General features: G+C 37.9%; 1 protein-coding gene across 5 annotated transcripts in view; it reads right to left on the bottom strand.

The window, feature by feature from the left end:
• Positions 1-716: 716 nt before the first annotated feature.
• The window catches only part of sytl5 (synaptotagmin-like 5), a 56,174-nt gene continuing 40,374 nt past the window's right edge, over positions 717-16,516 (bottom strand). For all 5 annotated transcript variants that reach the window (XM_034693370.1, XM_034693367.1, XM_034693366.1 and 2 more), the window contains 7 exons: positions 12,605-12,783; positions 10,305-10,407; positions 10,021-10,182; positions 9,828-9,930; positions 7,116-7,254; positions 5,503-5,711; positions 717-4,017 (listed from right to left, as the gene is read on the bottom strand). In XM_034693370.1, the coding sequence (XP_034549261.1) occupies positions 3,875-4,017; positions 5,503-5,711; positions 7,116-7,254; positions 9,828-9,930; positions 10,021-10,182; positions 10,305-10,407; positions 12,605-12,783 (1,038 nt within the window). In that variant the 3' untranslated portion in view covers positions 717-3,874. The remainder of the gene's footprint in view (positions 4,018-5,502; positions 5,712-7,115; positions 7,255-9,827; positions 9,931-10,020; positions 10,183-10,304; positions 10,408-12,604; positions 12,784-16,516) is intronic.

Below are 16,516 nucleotides of genomic sequence, written 5' to 3'. Positions count from 1 at the left end.
AAGGTTTACTCCGGCTGTAGATAGCAGCTTTATTTCACTCTATTTTAGGAACACATTATGTATTGATTGCCATTGGGGCATAAAGATCATTTTAACCAGTATAACAAAAAGTTTATCTAAATCTGACTACCAACCCCAGCATTAACCCTCCTGTTATGTTGCGGGTCAAATTGACCCTTTTTTAAAGTCTATTTTAGGCAATATATGCCTTCCAAACCAGCTAAATGCAGCATAAAAATCTGGGCAGCATGTGTCTCCTGTTAATTTATCAACATCACTTAATACAAATAAATAAAATAATAAAATAAACAAAAATCTATGTCATGCCAAACTATTGTATTTATATTTAGGGCTTTCCAACATACATTAAAAATGTTTTAACATGAATTTTAATGAAAAACGAGTGAGTTATCCTCATTGAACCATGATCTGTGAGAATTAAAAAACACCAATGGACCAAATCTGGATTTAAGTGGTTAGTAATGGAGTTAAAATGTAGATTAAAAGAATGTGTATTTGGATTTTTGGGGTTCTGACACATTTGGATAATTAAATATGCCCCGGGTCAAATTGACCCAGGAACTTTATTGCTGTTCCAGAGAAACGAACATAACAGGAGGGTTAAATTATGTTTTTTTTCTAGTCATATAATTATAAGAACATCATTAACCAGTCACATTTTTTAAAATTGAAAACACGAAAAGAAAAACAGTCAGTCTATGGAAAGATGTGTTTATTTGAAAATATTTCTGTAACACATTTGGGACAAAAGAGGCTTGAATACATGAGTTTGATGCTTGGAAACCAGACACTAGAAAGATAGTACATGCTGTACATCAAGAGTTTCTTCAGGTATTGCACAAGCCTCTTGTCTAAAGTATGAAGTACAGTTAACACCATGAGTTATTACTACAGTTGTGCAATGAGAAGCTGTGTTGCTCCTGTTGTTTCAGACTAGGGGGGGACGGGGGGGATTGGGGAACAAGGACAAGCAGACAAAATTGGCATACCATATGAAAAATGATTGTACAGGATTTTAACTCCAGTTTGCTTTTTGTGAATAGCGTGATTCATTGCAGGGTGGCGGATCTCAGAGCTTGGAGCGACAGGGACAAGGTTTCTGTCACTGACTCATTATTAGGCTCCCCCTGAGAAGAAAAGCTCAGTGCTGACTCACTCTGTAACACACAGCTGTCTCAAGGTTCCTGGGAACACACTTTAAGTCACACCTCCTCGTCTGAATTAAAAGTGATGTCAATATCAGTGCTTTATATAACCTTTTGTTCTTCTAACATTCATCTAAACCATGCAGCTTCTATCATCACACTGATACAGTGCTATGTAATTTACATTTAAGCTACTCTAAATGTGTATTGTCAAGATTTTCTTTTTACTGCAAGCACATTTTTTCAAGATCTAAAACTTTCTGTGAAGTACAGAGAGTTGATTTTTATGATTTGTAATAACAGAAAGAAAACTTCAAACAATTTATCTTTACATTGATCAAGCAACAACATGAATCTGCAGCAATGCTAATGGCTACTTTAGTCTTCTTCCACTTAATTAGCTCTGTTTCTTGAACTGGTTTCTTTAAGATTATTGGAAACTTAGTACAATCCAGTTACCAGCCGACATATCCACCAGATTGAGAAGCTCATTAAAAGCCTTAAGCTCCGCTATCCTAGACATATCTTTTTTCCCCACAACATAAAAAAGCTTGGATCAATAATTAATTAAAAAGCAGGATGTATGAGAATTTCACTTGCCAGGGGAATGGTATGTAATGTGTTTTTATTTGCAAATGTATGGCCAACGTGAGTTTAAATTAAACTATACATTGGCAAAAAGTAACTTTTAAAATCTTCATAAACATATTCTAGTATATGAATAAATACCAAAAATCTGTAACTGAACTCACTTCCTGTTGCTGTAAGATGGGGCTTCTTGCACAGATGGTTGCTGTCTTTGTGTTTGAGTATTTTAAACTCATTATTTATACTTCAGCTGAAGTGGGACTGTAATCAGTGAAGCAGAGAAACAGAGGTACTTTGATAATACTTTCCTTCATAAACTGATCTTTAAAAACATCTTGTGGATGACGACTGTTTAGTACTTGGGGGAGTGATGAAACTTGACTCCTCTCTTCTCACTCATTCTGACAAAAATGCACCATCTGTGGGAAAATGACTCAACTTGGGGCATCAGGAGTCGCGTTTCCATTTCTACCTGAATTCACTAGCAAGGACCACACCATTGGGTGTGATGGGAATTTACCTTAATCCTTGTAATCGATTACTCAAATTTCCTAATGAACGATTACTTGAGTACTCGCAATTATTAATTTTTTTTAACCGTAAACAAAAATAAATAAATAAAAGTCTCGGACACAGACCTACCAGACCAGAGTTGTAGTAAGTTCAGCTGCCTTTTCTTCATACATCTTTTCCACTCTCGTAGTTGTTCTCTGTGATGGTAGCTTGTACTCGGGCTCGACTAACGCAATCAGCTCTTCGAAGCCTTCTCCTTCCACATAACTTAATGGGAGCATACCTCCAGTTACCATTTTGGTTATTATCAGGCTAATCTTCTCCGCTCTGGTTTCATCACAACAAACTTTATAGCGACATACGTCACAATTCTGCGCGGCGGTAATGTGAACAGACAAACAAAAAATCGGATCTGAGCAAAACAATCTGAATTGAGCATTAAGCCTTGCGGTGTGAACGTAGCCTAAGAGTGCTGGAAGAGGCGTGGTTGAGGTGTGGTCTTGTATAACTTGTAGAGTTTAATTGTCCAGTAGTGTTTCAGTGGGTTTTGATTGTTAAACAGGAAAATATTTTTGTGTGGAGAGCAAAAGAAAAGAAGGCATCGGCCCAGGTTGCGATGCCAGAACCTTTGACTGTCTTTCAATGACAATGTAGCTTTTTATCAAACGTAACAAACAAACATCAACATGCAAGTGCAGCTAAAAATCCACGCATGGACGTGGCCTTTCGACTCCAGCTCCACTCTCACATCTCAAGCAGGTCGTTAGACAGTAAACAAAGCAGCACACAGGAAAGGAAGTCTTATTTGGATGTTCTTTATCTAACCTCTGGTTAAACTGGAAGCCATAAAATGTATTCTTTAGTCGAAGGTTTATGAGGTTGGACTTTTACTGGCCACCACTAAAGAACGAGATAAAATAGAGAGGTCCTTCCACATGAATCATAAAAGTCTTCAAAGTGCTATGATTACATTTTCACTTACGTAGTATCTAACGCTTGATCATCCTGTTCGTTCTGAGCTCAAGAACTATACTCGCTCTCCAGCTCTACACACACTGTTTGATAAGGGAGGAATCTCAGCATTGTCATGTGCTTTAAACCAGGAAGCAGCCTGTTTGGTGTAAAGGGAATATCTAAGACTTTAAGCTTTTGATCAGAGCCTCTTCTGATGTCTTACAAACCGCTCTCCACATGTTTGTACGACTCTGTCTCATGAATCACAGAGACACGGATGGACACATCAGGACTCACACTGTGCTTATTCGTTGAGTAATACGCAACATCATCTTCAAATACAGCAGAGAACAGCAGTGCTTGGTCAAAATGAGACACGTTGGAGGGGGGGGCGGGCACATGTGGATGAGAGTGTAAGGCATGACTGGCTGTTCTACACTAAAGTAGGGAGTAGGGATCAAACAAGGGAGAGGGATAAGAGGACGGTCTTTGTTCCTGTACGAGCGTTTGAGTCAGTGTTTGTTTTTTCTTTTTCTTGACCGTCCCACTTTCCCCATCTCTCTCCTCATGCCTTCACATAAATTCTTCTCTTTCTTCTCCCCCTCTGTATTTCTCTTTTCTCACTCTCTCTCCTCTGAGCTTCGAAACCCAGCTCATGTGTTGCACCTGCCCATGCTTGATCGCAGCATCAGAGTACACTCCTGAGGGACTTCTGGGTTTTCAACCATGCGTTGCCACAGCCGCTGTTCCTCCCCGAATGAGTCCATCCAGTCTACCTCGTTCCCGTAGCTTTTGCCTTGAGGGGAGAAGAGACAAACATGTAAACATTTGTTTTACTCTGTTGGAAGTACTAGGGAGCCCCGAGGACATCAACACTCCCTCAGCACTCCAGTATTGGATGTAAAGTGATGTCTGTCTGTGAAACTGGGAAAGGAATACATTCAGGTTTTTATTGTTTTGTTATGAATACAAGTCGATCCAGCTTGCAAAAATCCAAGGACTACAAAAAAGTATTTTCACTAGATCCACACTGAACAGATTTTCAAACCATCCTCATAAAGAGACAGAGATAATAAAAGAATGACTTGAATCATTTATAACATTTCTGGACCTTTTCAGCCAGGGCAAAATGACAAATCCTCCAAAGGTCTGGTTGGCCCAAAACAAACTTGACTGAATAAATTATGATGGGGAATAAAGATATGAAAATGACTATTCTTTTAAACTTAAAAACAAAACAGCTATCTAAATCAGGGGTTCTTAAAGTATGAGTCGGGACCCCCTGGGGGGTCGCGAGACACAAATGGGGGATAATGAGATGTCTTCCAGAATGTTGTTTTGTTTTTTTGTAATCTAAAAATAATGCATTTCACCCATTATAGTAAAAAATATAGACAAAAATAGTAGCTAAACTTGAAATAAAACCTTGAAAATAGAAAATGTAATGAGTGTTCTGCCTTTCTTTTTGCCAGATGACTCCTAAGTTTAGGTTTAGTGAACGGTGAATTATAAAAAGCATCAGTAGCAGTAGGTTAATTCATAACAGCACAGGAAACAGCCACATACTCATATAGGTAGGGTCCTTTTCTGCAGACCAGCTAAATGAAGCCACATTAAATCACTTTGAAGGACAGTGGAGGTTGCGAGTCTTTGGCATCTATATTTTGGGGGTCGCAGGCTGAAAAGTTTGGGAGCCCCTGATCTAAATGATTCTTTACTGGCAAAAATATTTCAGGGTTTTGTCGAGCCTTATCTTGGAACACAGAAACTCAAATCACTGCAGTGTGCATACGAAAGAGAAAGAGGGTCTCGCTTTCCTTTTCTCCCAAATCGCACATCACACAATCTGTTTCCCCTTGAATATTTTTCAATCTGCCAACTTCAATAGCCAGAGGAGAAAAAACAGCTCCCAACTCTGCAACTAGAGATCTTTGGCTTCCTCATGAGGGAGACCTTACTTATAATTCACAGCTTTTGTTGGGTTTGTAAAGCTTCACTTTTACTTTCTTTCCAAAGTACTTAAAGCTATTTTTCTTTGAACTCGAACAAAAGCTCATTTTTATTCACCAAGCATTGATTCCTGTAGGTACACAACATAAGCCTCCTCACAATTTAACATTTTTCATCCCATGGAGAACTGTGCAGCTTTCAGAGGTTTTAACCACACGTATTTGAAGTTCAGAGCAAGATTTTGACCTGATGAGAGAAAAAAGAAGGTGGAAATATCTTCCACTCTAACAAAGTCTAACCAGGTACTTGTTTTTTTCCCTCACACACACACCTGATCCAGATCCCAGCCTCAATCCTCCTAAGAAGATATTGCTGGCCAGAGCTTCTTTGTCCCACACGGTGAGCTCCAGGCAGATGTTGTTGAGGTCGTCTGGCTGCAGGCCACAGTAGGTGAAGGTGTGGTTCCACTGTGGGTTCACAGTGCGACGCTCCACCGCTGTCTTGTGCTTAGTTGACTTGTTGTTGTCAGGGAGAAGGTATCTGAGGGAAAGAATACTCCGTTACTAAACCTAGACTTGGTGTTTTTTACTCTTATCTTATGTAACAAAAGAGCTCAGGCTGCAGATGGATGGAGAGGGGTTGACAGTATTGTGAATGGATTCATTATAAACCTACTGAGTCAAGGACAGGCAGCTGCTTGACCAGAGACTCTGCAGGACTTAACTGTTCACATTTCTTGTTTGAATGTCAATCAACTTAGAACAAAGACAAACAAAGCTGCTACAGAGACAAGCAAAACAGCCACATACGGACAGGGAACTACGAACTGGAAGAGATCAGTATGATGACTCTTTCCAACCCCAACTCGGTCGAGGCAGATGGCTGTCTAACACGAGTCTGGTTCTGCTCGTTTCTGCCTGTTTAAAGGATGTTTTTCCTTGCTGCTGTAACTTGCTAAATACTGCAAGGTGCTCTGCTCATGGTGGATTAAGATGAGATCAGACTGAGTCCTGTCAGTAAGAGGGGACTGGATCTTATCCTGTCTTGATGTTGGATCTTTGTTAATAATTTTACATTGAATATGTCTTCTTGATGTGGACCTAGGGGTCTGAAATATAGTATATCAACATCATCATCTAGAACTGCTGTGTTTGTAAAGCGTCCTGAGATAACGTTTGTCGTGATTTGGCGCTATACAAAAAAAGATTGATTGATTGATTGATTGATCAAGACTCTCCACATTTACATAAAATTAATAAAATAGGAAGCAAAAATGTGCTTTTAATTTCCAATTTTTTTATTGTTTGTTTTCATTTATTTTATTTTAAATCATTTTTCAATAAATTATTTTCTAATTAAAATGTTCCTCTTCCTTTTATTTATTTATTAATTTGTATTATTTTTTTTATTTGACTAATTATCATTATTATTATTATTATTATTATTATTATATAAATTGTATTTTCCATTACATATGCCTTAGCTCTTATTTAATTGTCTTGTGTTGTTAATGTTTAGAATAAAACGTAAATGAATTCATACAATTAGAAGCAAAAAGAAAACATCCAAATCTAAAAAAAACGTAATGATGAGCAAAATGATCAAAAACAGACACAAACCAGCTGTAACAAGTAGCAGAGTTGCCAAATGCAGACAAAAGTATGAGACATAAGAAATGATCAATAGAAAAATGAAGTAAAAGCAGAGATACAAACAAAACTATAAACTCAACAAATAAAAGATGCATTAGAGACACATAAAAACCGACAAAGATCAGCAAATCCACCACGAACAAAAAGAAAGGACTATTATTTTTTTTTATTACCCCCATGGTATTCTACCAACAAATAGGAATTTTAAAGTGATCTTGAACATATTTTGATCTCTACTTCACAGGTTCACTTCTTCCATTCAAAAGTTCAAACCAGTCCCTGATCGTCTCACCCTTTCACGAAAGGATCTGAAGTTCCTCCAGACTTGACAGCAGTGAGATTTTTTGCTCCTTTCACTAGCAGCTCTACCATGCCCCCTTCAGGCAGAGTGAAATTGGCCGCCTTCTTGCTTTTCAGGAACCCTTTCTTCACTGGGGGGGGGGGGGGGGGGAGCAGACAAAGAACAAACAATCCTTAATACAAAGGTTCAGGTTTATTTATGTAACTCCTAGGAAACAAAACACGCTTGCCGGTAAAGGCTTTAAAACAGGAGGACAACTAAGGTAAACAAACAAGAAATGCATTCGTATTTACATAAGTATGAACACACTTGATGTCTGTGCTTGTGCATGAATACTTCTCTGATGGAACAGATGAGAATAAGATAAAGAAACCAGAGAGGTTAGATTTTAACCTGGATTTTAGAAACCCTTTTTAAAGACATGAAGATTAATTTTTCACCTACTGTAATTCTTTTATAAAAAATAATAATAAAGTCTTTACATAAGTAATTTGCCATTAACTGAAAAGAGTTCAATCTGAAGTGGACTGATGATTTTATCCTTTATACTTGTTAAAATGCTTACATAAAATCCAGTCATCAAACTCTGAAGGATTTGTGATTTTTTAAAGAGTCTTCACATGTTCAGTCATCTCTTCAGTGTTTGTTATAAATTCTGAGGTTTTAAATTCTGATAAGTCGTTGATAAAGATTTTTAGGGCAAGGTTGTCTTTTTCTAGAAATAAGTGATCAAACAATTTTATGAGCCAAAGTGTTTTTTCACAACCTAGCATGCTACAATCCATGTCTTCCCATTTAGTACACTCCACTCCATTAAAGCTCCTGTGGGGAACGTTCTGTTAGTGTTCACTTTGGCGCCCCCTGTGGCCAAAGTGATGCCTCACATCTTAACTTATCTTGTCCTGCACATGTGTAAGTAGTGTTTGCAGACAAAAGAAATCTAATCTCCCTGTATTGTAACGCTCAAATCGATTACTTATCATGAATTTTGCAGTGAAAAAAAGGAAAAAAAAGTGGTGGTTTTCACTGTTTTTCTTGGCTCTTCCGACAACTACCCCTATGCAGCACTTAACGGCATTAAAAATAACAACATAGGACTCGTCTGTCTTTTTCCCAATAGTCTGGTTTGCTTTTTTACATCATTAAAAGGTAACACTGTACATTTTTGTCTGATTCATTACCAGTTAAAAGCTCCTCATTAAGCTGTTTTTGAAGTCTAGACTTTCAATCCTACTGGTAAATTCTACCTTTTCTTTTCATCTATTCTCTTTATAATGTCTTGTCACAACCACTCAGATTTATCTTTAGAAACATTGCAGGAATGTGGATCCTCCACTGCAGTACAAAACAAGTGGATCTTTGATGTGGTTGACTGCTAAAGATCAGGGACATGCAAAGAGCTAAGGACAATGCATGGAGGCAAGGATTTAGACATTATGGTCTATTGGGCTTACAGATAGAGAAGGAGCACTGTATGGTAATAAGAGACAGGGAGTAAAATTAGGACATTGGTGCATAAACACCTCTTACTATTTTGTTAGATTAGATGGGGGTTTGGGAGTGCTTTATTTTAGATGAAACACAGAGTTGGGAAAAGTTATGTAAGACTTTGTTAATAAGCAGCTTTCCACTGCTGGGTCAGTCATTAGAACAGGCGCATGCTATTCATCCTGAAAACTGTTATGTGGACTTTTCAGGAAATAAATATAAAACAATCCACAAGGCACCTAGAACAGTGGTTCCCAAAGTGTGGGTGGGGACCCCCTGGGGGGTCGTGAGACACAAATGGGGGGTCGTGAGATGTATACCAGAATGTTTTGTTTTTTTAAGTTATCAAATAATAGCACATTTTACCCATTGCAGTAAATAATATCGACAAAAATAGTAGCTAACCTTGAAAAAAATACCTTGAAAATAGAAAATGTAATGAGTTTTCTTCCTTTCTTTTTGCCAGATGACTCCTAAGTTTAGGGTTAGTGAACAGTTAATTATCAAAAGCATCAGTAGCAGTAAGTTAATTCATAAAGGTACAGAAACGCAGCCACATGCTCATATAGGTAGGCAAATTTTCTGCAGTCCAGCTAAATGAAGCTAAATGAAATCACTTTGAGGGACAGTGGGGTACGCATGTCTTTGGCACCTATATTTTGGGGGTCGCAAGTCTTTGGCACCTATATTTTGGGGGTCACAAGTCTTTGGCACCTATATTTTGGGGGTCGCAAGTCTTTGGCACCTATATTTTGGGGGTCACAAGTCTTTGGCACCTATATTTTGGGGGTCGCAAGTCTTTGGCACCTATATTTTGGGGGTCACAAGTCTTTGGCACCTATATTTTGGGGGTCGCAAGTCTTTGGCACCTATACTTTGGGGGTCGCAGGCTGAAAAGTTTGGGAACCCCTGGTCTAGAATATTTCAGTTTGATGGTGCAGTGCAAGTCTTGGGTTTGAATGTTTTACTCAGAGTAGACTTTGTGAAGCCACACGAAAGAGTAGAAACTAGCACACACAAAATAAACTGAGTATAATCCTCAGACCGTGAGGACAAAAATTAATCAAGAGACTTAAAGAGAAATGCAACTTTAGGAATCTGTCAAAATGTAGGTGTTAAGTTTTTGAGGCCATCATTCCAGCTGTGATTTCACCTATATTGTATTTAAATAATGTAAGTTACAACATGATATTCAGTCAAACATTAAATATGTACCTGGTACATCTTCCAGAGGCATGACGTTCTTTGCTCCAGGTATGTACTTCAACACAACTGTCAGTTCTCCTTTGTACGGCATTGTGGAGTCCATGCTGCTAACCTACACAAACAACATTTGCAACCAGCTCAAACACCTTGCAAGTTTTTATGACATCACAACGTGTAAAAACATCCTCATCCTGTATCCTACCTTAGGCTGCAGAGCGTACCACTCCTCTATCTGGGTATCAAACTCCCAGGAGTCAAAGGTCAGCTCCACCTCTCCCAAGAAGCTGTTCTGTCCGAAGCGGTCATTGTGCCACACAGAAATCTGCAGGGTTCTGGTCTCCAGCTGTGAGTGGCTGATCACGTACTACACAACAGAAGGAGAGCATGAGCTGGATGATGAAAGTTCTGAAATCAGTGACCTGAGTTCAAGTCACAGGTCTCCTAACCAGTGCAAGTTTGTGCTTAGCAAATTTTCTGAAAACTGACCCTCAGATTCTCATTGAAGACCGGATTAATGGAGTTGGCTTTGACGCTGGTCTTCCTCTTGCTCTGACGGGATACATCTGGGAGCAGGTAAGTCTTCACATACCTGCAGTGAAACAGACACAGGGACTACATTACACTCCATCAGAGACTAGCGGGAAAACATTTTTTTTAAACAACATTACATATCAGGCATTGACTTAGCCTAATGGTTAAATTTCATGCCAAAATAGCTGCCCCTCTCCAGCCCTTCCTTCCCCCACTCTCTCTCCTGGTTTCCTGCTCTATCCACTATTCTCTCTACTCTAATAAAGGTGTAAAAGCCCCAAAATATAACTTAAAAACAACATTACATTACATCAACTCTCTCTTTATGACAGAAAATATACATATAATTTGAAAACAAATCACTAAAAAAGTTTACCAAAATACAGCTATTTAAAATTGTAATAAAGGCCTCCTCTGACATTTTAGGGAATTGATGTATTGCTGTTATAAATATTTATTCGTAGTATTTAGTAAACAAGTAGGATGTTTTTTGTTTTTGTTTTTTTTACTGTGCAAGAAATGTGCTTTACAAGAAAGGGTGATCGAGTGATAGTAGATAGAGTAACACGTAAACAAGGCACGAATATGGACAACAATAAAAAAATAAATAAAAATAAAACAGAGGAAGAGAAGTGGTAATAATAGTAATACTAATAATAAGAGGAAAACCAAGGCAAAAACAAAAACAAAACAAAAACAAAATCAATAATGATAATGAAACAGATAAGGCTGGATGACAAAGTCCTAATTGTTAATTTCAGGGGGTTAATTCATAAAATAAATAGATAAATAAAAAGATAATTATATATATATAAACACGTGTAAAAATAAATATATAAACAAAAAGTGTGTCTTGTGAGGGTTAATGTTTGTGTGGGAAGATTGAAGGTATGATGGTTACTGAATATCTTCCGATGCATTCCAAATATGAGAAGCGGAAAGTGGAAAGATTGATAAGATTGTAAGGAGTAAAGAATTCTTTTTTTCCCCCCTCTCTTTCTTCCCCTATTTATTGGTGCTAAACATTAATGTCTTATTGCTATTGGTATCAGGAGCTTGGTATGTGAGCTTTGATGAGAGGAGGGATAGAGAGGGAGAAGAAGAGAAAAGTAGATTGAGAAATTAAGACAGGAAACAGTCACATAAAACAAAAACAAAATAAAAAATAATAAAATATGATACAAAATAAAATAAAATAATAAAAAATTAAAGATTAACTAATTATATAAAAGCTTATATATTCATATACATATATATATAGACATAAAATAAAAATAATAACAAGCCTGTTTTATTTTTTGCATGACAGATCCACATTCTGATGTTAGAATCCATCTTAGCATATCAGTTCCAAACATCAGTTTTTGGTCTCATGAACCAGGAATAATAAATGGTGATATTGACCCTAAAAAAAGACAATATCTCTCGACCCCTAGTTTCAAGTATTGCTGAAGTCTTGCGTTGCTTTATGTATCATTTGTTTTAACATTCAATGTTTGAGATTGTTATGCCTATTCACCAGATCTCAATAGTATTGTCCTAGATGGTTTAAGGATGATTAGAATAAATAAAGTGAGATGCTGACAACAAGTGATGCTCCATTAAAGGCAGTTCTAACATTAACTCCAGGCTCCAGAGAGACATACAGAGATTTCTCCCAACACACTACTTGTTGGCTTTCTCTTATTGTTTGAATCAGTGAACAAATAATTATTTAAAAAAGAAGAAGATGACTTTTATGTTGACATTTACAATCCCTAAAGTCCTGGAAATGAAACAGATTCCTCTAAACGATGACTGATAAAACTTTATCCAACAAGTTGTGATGCAACTCAAGTTCTAGACAAGCTTAACATTGTGAGTGGACCTTGGGTCCTGATTGCTTTTGTCAAAGTATTAAACAACGCCTCATTAGTGGTGTTGTAAACTCTTGCAAAATAACAGCACAATGAAATATCTGCCAAAATCTTTAAGTATTGCCCTCATGGTGACGGTACTGCACAAACCCTAGCACTTGACAGCCAAGATTCAAGATTGGAATTTTTTCCTAAAATTTTGGAGGCTGTTTTACCGGACGTGCTGTTTTTGAGCCAAGCTGGGCTTCAGACCTCCTGGAACAACCATTTCACATAACTCAAAGTGAATTTCCAGCAATGTTGTTGCATTTCTTGGAGAAGAAGGATCAGGCAAAAATAAATAATTGCACTACAAAGACCACAGTGCTAAAATCTATGTCTTTGTGAGTGTGCTCTTACGCGTCTGTGCGTTGCTTCTTCTCGTCTCCTGTTGCCAGGTTGTGACACTCCCTCACCAGGACGTTGAGGGCACCGGTTTTGTAGCTGTAGCTGATGTTCAGCAGGATCTCGCCGCTCACCCTGGCGTTGCCATAGTCACCGGATTCACTGTACATGCTCAACATGCTGTTTATGCTACTCTGTAATGCACACACAGGAGACGGGGAGGCAGAGATAATGAGAGGGGTAAAAGGTCAATGGAGGAGATGAAGAGGTAAGGAAGGGAAACGAGAGTAGCACATGAGGTATGGAGGAAGAAAAGGAGAAAACAAGAAAACAAGCATCCAAGATTTCACAGAAATTATGATGAAATGAGAAGAAATAAAACAGCCCGGGTAAAATCTGTGGTAATGAATGGTGAGGGCTACAACCACACTCCCTAAAATATAAATATATACAGTAGACTTTAGACTTCAAATACTCAGTGGCCTGCTGTACATCAAGTGTAGGAGATGAGGGTACTCTACCACATATATTATTACAGCACCGCTCAGTGGAAAGGATGATGTCACAGGTTTCTAATAATGTTCTCCCCTGTGACAGAGGATGATAGAGGGATTCAAGATTCAAGATTCAAGATTCAAGAAAGCTTTATTGCCAAGTGAGCTTGAACGCACAAGGAATTTGACGTGGTGATTGGAACACCGTTGTTCAACAGAAACAATACAGTAAGGGCCGTAAATATAGAAACCTAAATCGAGAGGAGGATCAAGAGAGTAACTGTGACTCTGTAAAATGTAATCTCAAAAACTAGACACCACTTGGACAGCTTCCTCCTCAGGGAAGACTGACAAAGTTTAAAAGTTAATCGAGCAGACAATAATTTCCCGTGAGAGGTGCATGAATATTTTCTATGGATGCTTGAAAGAATGAGGTGGAGACACACTAAGGTGAAGTGGAGGTGACGCTGATTTGTAGATTGGGAAGTTTTCCTCCGTGTATTTAGATTTTTGTTTTTTCTAGGAGTTCTTCTTCTTGTTGCTGTATGTTTGGTAGGACTTTTTTTTTAATCTCATTCGTACTGCTGGTGTACAAAGTAAAATAAATGGACTTCTACCAGCGATCCCTTAAATTGTTTAAATGGATCTGCCCCTCAACCTTTCTGCAGTTCCATTAAGAGACTACAGAGCTGCAGCTGATCCACCAGAGCAGCTTTAAGTGGTGATTGTTAACTTTCTTTTTTTAAAACATCTTTTGCACAGGCAGCTTTTTCTGTGAAAGGAGCAAAATGCTGAAACTCTCTACCTGATCATTTGAAACTTCTAAGAGAGCCCACTCATCCTGGTTAATAGAACAACAAACCTGCTGCACTCATGTCTGCTTTTCTGTACTTTCTGCCACTGCTAAATGTGTTTGTATCTTTCTGTATCAACATACCTTTCTCTTTTTAATCTTTAATTCCCAAAAAAGCTCTTCTAGGGACAAGTGTTGCAAATTAGCGTTCCCTACAAACATGTGATACTTGCATTGGATGGCTGTTTTCTGTTTGTCTATGTATACTGTATCCGTCCCTATTAAATAAACCATAAATAAAAAATAGATATCAATCAACCTGATGATTAATTTCTCTTTACTTATAGTTTTCTAATGTATATAAAAAACAGCTCAGTGGGCTCGGATTTAGCCCAATGGTTAAATTGCGTGTCCATATATTCCAGCCTGTGGCCCCTTTCCTGCATGTCATTCCCCCACTCTCTCCCTGTTTCCTGCTCTATCCACCGTCCTCTCTTCTCTGATTAAAGGTATAGAAGCCCATAAATGTAACTTTACAGACTGTTAAACAGTAATGGAGTGTCACTACTGAATCATTTTCAATACTGCCTGTAATTGCTGCTATTAATCTAAATTCCATTTGTAACATTGTATATATCTAAATTGTATTCTATCTTTATTTATCTATTTTCAATTTTACTTATTTTGTTTTACTTATTGAAACTTCTGTCTTGATTGTACTTATGTCTGGGTTGCTGTAACAACTGAGTTTCCCCACCGGAGGATCAATAAAGTAATATCTTAACCTATCTATCTTATCTTAAAAATCAAAACAAAAACAGCTTGGTGAACTAAAAAGCAGATCTAAATATGTGAGGTAAAGAAGAAACAGGAGCAAAAGACAGAATACCAATCAGTGACAGTAACAAGAGTGAAAGCTGCCACTCATGGGTCTTATCGTTACTTCCAAAGGTATTAAATGACTGCAGCTAAAATCTACATTTATCATCCGACCTTAAAAGAACTGACTGATGTCTGTGCTTTTCAGATTACCAAATAAAAAAACAACTAATCGTGCAAAACAAACTAGAAAGCTCATACTCTCTACTTGCATAAACTTATCTCAAGAACAAAGACAGCAGCTCACTTCAACCACAGCAGGTATTTCCTGTGTAAAACATGTCTTGGGGAGCAAGAACACTTCAGTTTTGTAGCCCGGAGAGAATAAAACCTTAAGTTTATCCCTGATAATATAGAGTCATCTGGTGAATGCTGTAATAAAGACGTCTGAATTGAGCCACACAGTGTGATCCTCCTACTGGAAAGTCTACTTCATTTGTGTCCTGCAGTGAGCCTGTGAGATAAATGACTGGTTTCATGTGACGAGGTTGGACCAACTGAAAACAAATGGAGCTAATATCACATGAATAGAAGCACGAGCACAAACACACTGAATATGCAGATATTTAAAGAAAATTCAGATACATTATTCAGTGTTGTATGTTATATTTGTGCCCTGCTGCTCTGTGATCTAGCGGTGGATAGGAACACATGCATAAATGAAGAGAGAGGGGGGCTTACAGTCTCAGCATCCGAGTCAGGGACATTGAGGTGTCCCCACCTTCTGTCTGAGCCCGGAGTGGAAGACTACAGGCCGAATCATTTCAGAGACAGAGAGATAAACAAGGGGAAGAAAGAAAAAAAGATAGAAGAGAGAGAGAGAGAGTGAGAGAAAGATCTATGCTCTTTGATGTGTTAGTGATAGCAGCAGACCCAGAGTGCAGACCCCCCCAGGCCCCAGAGGAGGGGCTGCAGAGAGCCCCCTTCCACAGCAGCACAGCCAGAAAACACATTACACATGGTTACCATGGTGATTATCAGATGAACCCACAGAGATTACAACTCATCTGGAATCAGTGAAACCAACTTGGACACACTGGATACAAACACACACAAATCGGGATAAAAGCTTTGCTCCCCATAGTCTGAACTGTATCTATGAAATCATTTATTAGTGTATGTGTAATCTTTAAGAGACCCTTTAGTCCTCTTAATGGATGACAAAGACTTAAATATCACAAAAACTAGTGAATACATTGATAGGAACATTTAACGTCATTGCTGATTCCTTGCTTTTTTTTTTATATCTCCTCCTGCAAATTAATATTTTAACATTAATGTCCACTTCAGATGAACAGGAATAACTTAAGTGATCATTTCAAGCACTAGTGTATGAGGCTTTGGTCAGAAGGAATGGGTTTCAATGGTAAAAATATATTTTCATTTGTATAAAATCACCTACAAATTTAAATCTATATGTTTTTGTAACGTTAGAATGAACTCTTTATTTCTGCTCAGAGTGGATCTTTCCTAGTCTAGACTGTACGGCAGGTGAACTTGAGTTCCAGGAGGAACATATTGGTTTTATTTTGAAACCTTGAGTTTAACATTTTTGCCATGTTTTTTTTTTATGACTCAGAAACAGCTTAGGCGCTGATTTAATTTAATGGTTAAGTTGCACGCCCATATAGCAGGTGGCCCGGGTTTGATTCGCATGTCAATGTCATTCCCCCACTCTCTCTCCTGGTTTCATACCCTATAATAATAATAATTATAATAAAGTTAATTACATAGCACTTGTCAAAACAGACGTTACACAGA

Source organism: Notolabrus celidotus, chromosome 10, assembly GCF_009762535.1.
Source record: "Notolabrus celidotus isolate fNotCel1 chromosome 10, fNotCel1.pri, whole genome shotgun sequence".
Lineage (NCBI taxonomy): Eukaryota > Metazoa > Chordata > Actinopteri > Labriformes > Labridae > Notolabrus > Notolabrus celidotus.
Note: the sequence above shows the minus strand (reverse complement) of the source record. Positions and strands in the feature narration are given on the sequence as shown.